This window comes from Amphiura filiformis, chromosome 11, assembly GCF_039555335.1.
Source record: "Amphiura filiformis chromosome 11, Afil_fr2py, whole genome shotgun sequence".
NCBI classification, from domain to species: Eukaryota; Metazoa; Echinodermata; class Ophiuroidea; order Amphilepidida; family Amphiuridae; genus Amphiura; species Amphiura filiformis.
Window position 1 is genome coordinate 36,561,029 of NC_092638.1, and position 6,854 is coordinate 36,567,882.

General features: G+C 37.6%; 1 protein-coding gene across 1 annotated transcript; it reads left to right on the forward strand.

Annotated features, from left to right (window-relative positions):
* Positions 1–388: 388 nt before the first annotated feature.
* LOC140163992 (muscarinic acetylcholine receptor M2-like) lies at positions 389–6,854 on the forward strand. Its single transcript, XM_072187276.1, has 2 exons — positions 389–1,658; positions 6,696–6,854. Exons 1-2 carry the CDS (start codon positions 408–410, stop codon positions 6,849–6,851), a joined length of 1,407 nt encoding a protein of 468 aa, XP_072043377.1. The 5' UTR covers positions 389–407; the 3' UTR covers positions 6,852–6,854.

A 6,854-nucleotide genomic window follows, 5' to 3' on the forward strand; every position in this document is an offset into this window, starting at 1 on the left:
TTAATACTACATTATGTACATATATAGGAAATTAATGGTATTTGAAATATTGATGAACATATTAGCAGTTGCAAGCGAGTGCTGCATGCACTGATGTTTGTTAGGACAATTTAAAAGTGTACGCATCATTTAAACAGATTGATCGACATTGCAATACAAACAGGCCTCGCTATTTGCGTAGTTACTGGGTAGTGTTTTGAAGCCTTCGGTATGTATCACAATTTATAACTGAGATTATTAGACGTCCAAAACGTTATATTTGGAATCTACAAGCAATGTGCGTTCAAATGGGTAAATACAGTCAAACCTGTGGTTAAGAGGGGAATGAAATCGTATGATTTGTTTTAAAATTACAGCAATATTATTGTGATTAAATACACAGTGGACGTATTTAGCTTGGATTAAATATGGATGGCTCATCTGCAACTGAAGAAGTTACAGAAGTTAATGAAGAAGTTACAGAAATTACTGACTACTTTTGGAACGTAACGACACTATATAATATGTCAACCGTAAACTCAGGAATAGGAAGATGGCCCATTCGCCCGAAACTCAACCTGCAAGTGTGGTCTTTCGAAATTAAAATCTTAATGGCTTGTATCTGTGGTCTTGTTGCATTCACGACAGTCTTCGGTAACATCCTTGTTCTTGTTTCATACTTCACCAATCGCCAACTGCGAACATACGTGAACTATTTCATTTGTGGCTTAGCAATGGTAGATCTTATCGAAGGCGGATTTGTACAACCTCTCTACGCTTTGTACTGGATTTTAGGATATTGGCCTTTTTCGAGAGAGCTCTGCGAGGCTTACAAATACATTAACCATGTAACTGGCCACACTACATACTTATTCACCCTTGTGATATGCATCGATCGCTACCGAGCGTTGACGCGTCCATTTGAGCACCTTAAAGAGCGGACCTATCGCCATGCAGTATTCCTCATGACTATAGCCTGGGTCATACCTATTCTATCTTGGTTTGGTCCTCTCTTTATCTGGCCCATGTACGGAGAAACGAAACCCCGATTTCAGCTTTCGGTATTATGCATACCATACTACTCAATCAGCAAATTATTCACTCTTTTTGTTACCTGTTATGTATCCTGGATACCGATTTTAATGATATGTGTAATGTATGTTAAAATATACAGCATAATGAGAAAGGCAATGAAAATGAAAGCTCGCTCAAACACGTTGGCTTTGAACAAATCCATATGCTCTGATTCACAAACGTCATTTAAGACAAAGAAGGGTTTCGAGAGTACGGGAGTTGTAAATAAAGGTTTTGTAAATGGTGAAGAGTCTATGGAGAACGACAAACATGTGAGCAAGAAGGCGGAAGAAGACTACAACGAGGAAAGCAGAAGTACCATTGAAGCAGAGGAGTTTGAGAAAGTATCGTCGCATCGTCCTGAATCATCTCGCACAACAGGAAATTTCACTGTTTCTTTTAAAGTACATAATCCGTTGAATAAGATTGGTAGTCGGAGCTCTCTGAAATCGTCTAAAGATAAGATACAACGCCAGAATATACGTGCTACTAAAGTGTTGAGTATGATTGTAGTAGTGGTGCTGATATCCAGAGTACCGTGGTCAGTTTTCGCTGTTTATAATGTTTTGTGTGGACCGCTTTGCTTGCCTTCTAATCTGTACCAGGTAAGATATTTTAATATAAGTTAATTTAAGGGATGGGGTATGAACGTTTGGACAGTATTGATTGTGGGACACTAGAGCACATCAGACATATCGAATTGCATTCTGAATACGAAAGAATGTCCTTCTGGTTTCAAATAATTTAGATTTTTTGAAATTCGCAATGTAATACATATTTTATGGCAAATGATTAAAAATTGATATTTTTGATATTTAACAGTACTCGAAGTAAACTTTATAAATCTGATGATTTATACTTAAAGTGTATGTAGGTGGGATGAAAAGCCCACGATCAATTGAAAATTTTAACCCTTCGTATTAAAGATATGGATTTTCCCCCAAAACACCAAAAAAATTAGGTCTTTTTGGAAAAAAATCCATATCTTCAAAATGAAAGGTCAAAATTTTCAATTGATAGTCGGCTTTTCCTCCCAGCTACATACAATTTAAGAATATATCATTTGATTTATAAAATTTACTTCGAGGACTGTTATATATCAAAAATGTGAAAAATATCAAGTTTTAATAATTTGTCATAAAATTTGTATTATATCGTGAATTTAAAAAGGAAAATTATTTGATATCAGAAAGACATTCTTCGTATTCAGAATGCAATTCGATATGTCTGATGTGCTCTCATGTCCCACAAAAAATACTGTCGAAACGCTCAAAACGTTCATTCCAGATCCCTTAACACATATCAAAATATGCGGTAATAAAAAAAAAAAAAAAATCTGTTATTGTACTGCTCTTTAGAAATGTCTTGAAAGAAAAATTATTTTTACATTTTTGGTCCCGATCTATTTTTTTACATATTTTACAGCAACTCGGAATTTCTATTTAATTCACCCATTTTTCATTTGACAACAGTTAAAAATAGGGCTCGGTGATCTATTTATAACCGCAACTACACTACAGGTACCCGATGATGTGGAGCTCATTTTGAAATTTAGCCACAATTTAATTGATATATATATTCAAAGTTAGAATTCTCTTGCTACAAAACTTGTCAGAAAAAAATCTTAAAAATATGATTACGTTTTCAAATAAACAATTATTTATGAACCTTATTGTATTAGGTTAATTGAATATGTAATTGTTGATTTTCGTATATTTATAAATATACGTAATCATCAAGGTAGATAAACTGAATTATGAAATCTGTTCATCTGGACTTATTTACTATTTATGATAGCTACGATACCACGTCTCATTCTAGACGCATGATCAGGCTGGCTGGTCAGGCACTGAATCATTGACATGTAACATGCCTACAAGCTTTACAGGACATACGGCGCAGCGATTAGAAAGCTTCTTCAACGACTCTCCCGTGACTGTTTTAGTGCCTGTTCAGTCAGCTTGATCATGCGTCTCAGATGAGACCTGCATGGTATCGTACCTATCATAAATAGTAAGTCCACAGGGGCGGACTGCCCGGGCGGACTGGTGATTTTAGGCGGCCGTGGCAACTTTATTAAGACCGGCCCTATTACTCAAATAGAGCGAAGCGAGCGTAGCGACTAGCGCATGGGGTCCAGGGGGCCGCGTAAGGGCCCCTGGTAGGGTCCAGGGCAAAGCCCTGGTGAAATCCAGGGGCGAAGCCCCACAACTAAGGGTTTTAGCTATTCTGGGGGTCAGGAAGCCCGGATTTGACAACGATTTCTTAAGGGCTGGGGTATGAACGTTTGGACAGTATTTATTTTGGGACATTAGAGCACATCAGACATATCGAATTGCATTCTGAATACGAAGAATGTCCTTCTGATATCAAATAATTTTGATTTTTGAAATTCGCAATTTAATACACATTTTATGGCAAATCATTAAAATTGATATTTTGATATTTAACAGTACTTGAAGTAAACTTTATAAATCTGATGATTTATACTTAAAGTGTATGTAGGTGGGATGAAAAGCCGACGATCAATTGAAAATTTTGACCTTTCATATTGAAGATATGGATTTTTTTCCCAAAACACCAAAAAAATTAGGTCTTTTTGGGAAAAAATCCATATCTTCAATATGAAAGGTCAAAATTTTCAATTGACCGTCGGCTTTTCCTTCCTGCTACATACACTTTAAGAATATATCATTAGATTTATATAATTTACTTCGAGGACTGTTATATATCAAAATTTGAAAATATCAAATTTTTATAATTTGTCATAAAATTTGTATTATATTGTGATTTTCAAAAATGAAAATTATTTGATATCACAAAGACATGCTTCGTATTCAGAATGCAATTCGATAGGTCTGAGGTGCTCTCATGTCCCACAAAAAATACTGTCGAAACGCAATAAACGCTCATTTTAGATCCCTTAAGCCAAATTCCATTTGTACAGACTTGAAATATTCTTTATCCATTGTCACTCACTTGCAATAATCAAGATCAAACCAACAGTTATTCAATTTATAAGTAGTGCATGTTTTATGTTTTGACTCATTTGCACACATATAGAATTACATCTTTGCAGAACTGCATGTGTTATCATATCGTGAGTATATATTCAATCATTAAAAGACAAATGCTAAAAATTGTTTAGGCCTACTGGGTAAAAGTTAATAGCAACTTTTTTAAACTATTGCGATTTGGTAGTTCACAGCATCTAGCGAATGGTAGTGAGCTTTGGCAAAAATTGCATTGATCATTTCATAGCGAGCGTGATAAAACTCCACAGTGGCGTAGATTTGTTTTTGAGATTGGGGTTGGAAAAATATTCTTGAAATAGCACCTTTTGGCGACATAAGTTTATTGTACAAATGCGCGCGAAGCACACCGACATTTTTGGCATATTGACGCTAAACTGGTGATGATGCAGCGGAATAAATTCGCGCGAAGCGTGAAAATATTGACACTTTTTAGGCTAAAATGGCCAAATATGAGATTGATTTAGTCAGAAACTCACATAGGCCTACAGGTGTCATCATGGGGGGGGGGGGGGCTTGTATGGACCATCCCTAAAGAGTCCCAGAGGTTTATCGAAGGATAGTCTAGCCGTGCTAGTTTTGACAGCTGATGGTGGTCCAAAGGGCCAAAGGCCGGGAGGGGGGGCACTCACATTAACCCCCATTTTTTAACTCCTTCTCACTCAATGACCACTTTTTTATTTTTTATTTTACTGAATTACTGAACTCCTCACTCAATGACCCCTATTTTTTCTTTTCCTGTCACAATAAGACCTCCCTTTGTAAAGAATTTTGACAAATTTCTGGTAGTCTTTCACCGTTGTTTCTCAAAAAAAATCCCATTTTGATGACTTTTGAAAAACAATTATCAAAAATTTGTCAACTTTTATATTTTAACCCAAGTTTTGTCCCAGTCTCACTGAAAGAACCCCCTTTTGAGGCCTCCTTACTGAATGACCCCCTTGGTTATATGGCGTCGAAGCTCTCACCAAAAGACCACTATGATAGCATGTATAGTTTCAAACTGGTGTCCCATGTCCGCACATCCCCGTCACTTCGAAAGCCGAGTGTCTGTAGGCCTATCAGCCCCTATTTCTACAGGCCTTAGGCCCTATCACTATGCAGACAAACAGCGGGCACACTGTGTAGGCCCTTATTACTCATCCCCCTCAATGATCCCCCTCCTTTCTTCTCTTTTCCTTTCTTGCTCCTATGTCTGCCTATATACCAAATGCTCATATCGGCCCTAGCCTCATTCCGCAGCCGCAATGAAATACCAATATTCCATTGACAGCCAGCCCAATATTTTGCTGTTGGTTTAAAATTTAAAAATTTTACTGTATCGCATCTATAGAGTATTGGCCTTTTGCTGTGTTTACGGTCTAGAGAATTGATTCAAAAGGCCATTTGTAGGTGATGCCGCGACGGTGTACTAGTGGCCGGCCTATAATAGCTTAGTGTTAGGGCCTATACCTTAAGCCCTAGGGCCTATGTCTTGGGCCTTACGCCTTCGGCTCTTGGACCTATGCCTCAGGCCCTAGGGCCTATGTCTTAAGATACTCCTTCCCCATTCTCTCCCCTTTTCTTCTATTTTCCCTTTCTTTCTCCTCTTTTTCCTTTTCTCTCTTTCTCTTTTTTCTCCCCCTCTCCTTTCTTTTCCTTTCTTTTCTCTTCTTTTTAAGCAACCGGCCCTGAGCGGCCCAGAACCAAGCGGCCCATGTGGCGATCGCCACAACGCCACAGTGGCCAGTCCGCCCGACCAGATGAACAGATTTATTTTTCAGTTTATTAAGTGTACTCTTAAGCAATAAGCAGCAATTTAGCAAAGTAGATGTCCAGTTCATTTTGCAAGGAATGAAGCTGAATTACTATATTGCAATCTTGAAATGTAGAGAGATGGCATGACATTATGCAAATATATAATGCATACATACATAATGTAAACACATCAACAAAAATAAGTCCCCTCCCAATATATCGTCATAGCATTGTAAGGTTTCGTTTTGTACCAATAAAACTAACTTTGAAATAATTATATGACTGTTTACTAAATGTTGTGTGAAAATGAAAGATGTCCATGACTTCAGGGCTGAATGAGCCCATATTGAAGACAAAAACTGCCCTTTTCAAAAGTCACAAAGTAGGCACGTGCTTGTCACAAAAGTTGATTCATGGCTTGGTTACTAATGCAAAACTCATGTGGACTTTGGTTGAGAGCAGTTTAAAATCCTCACAAGTGAACATTCTTGATGATCATTCAGCCATGCAAATCCCCATCTTGATGCAGAGCTCAGCACAGTGAGTGGTAAGATGGCCAGTCTCATTGTCCCAATACACCTTTCAATTAACAAGCATAGTCCTACTTTGTGATTTTTGGAACGGGCAGTTTTTGTCTTTAATTTGGGCTCATTCAGCCATGAAGTCATTGACATCTTTCATTTTCACACAACACTTAGCAAACAGTCATATAATTATTTCTCAGTTAGTTTTATTGGTACAAAGTTTTATTCTACGATGTTATGACGTAATTTTGAGAGGGGGACTTATTTCTTTTGATGTGTTTATATGATGTTTCAACATTGGGCTGTTTCTTGTTTCTCGAAACTAACGCTTCTCCTGTTTTCCCCTCAGGTTGTCTTGTTCACCTCGCACCTGCCGAGTGCATTGAATCCATTCTGCTACGCCATCGCTAATCCACAGTTCAAGAATACGTTTATTAGTTTGCTTTGCTGCTTTCGCTGTCGGAACGTCAAACAGGCAACGGATAATAATAATAGTAGTACGTAGTAA

Coding starts and splice junctions, on each gene's coding strand:
- LOC140163992 (XM_072187276.1), top strand. CDS start 408: ATGGATGGCTCATCTGCAACTGAAGAAGTTACAGAAGTTAATGAAGAA. Junction 1,659..6,695: donor TGCCTTCTAATCTGTACCAG/GTAAGATATTTT, acceptor TTTTCCCCTCAG/GTTGTCTTGTTCACCTCGCA.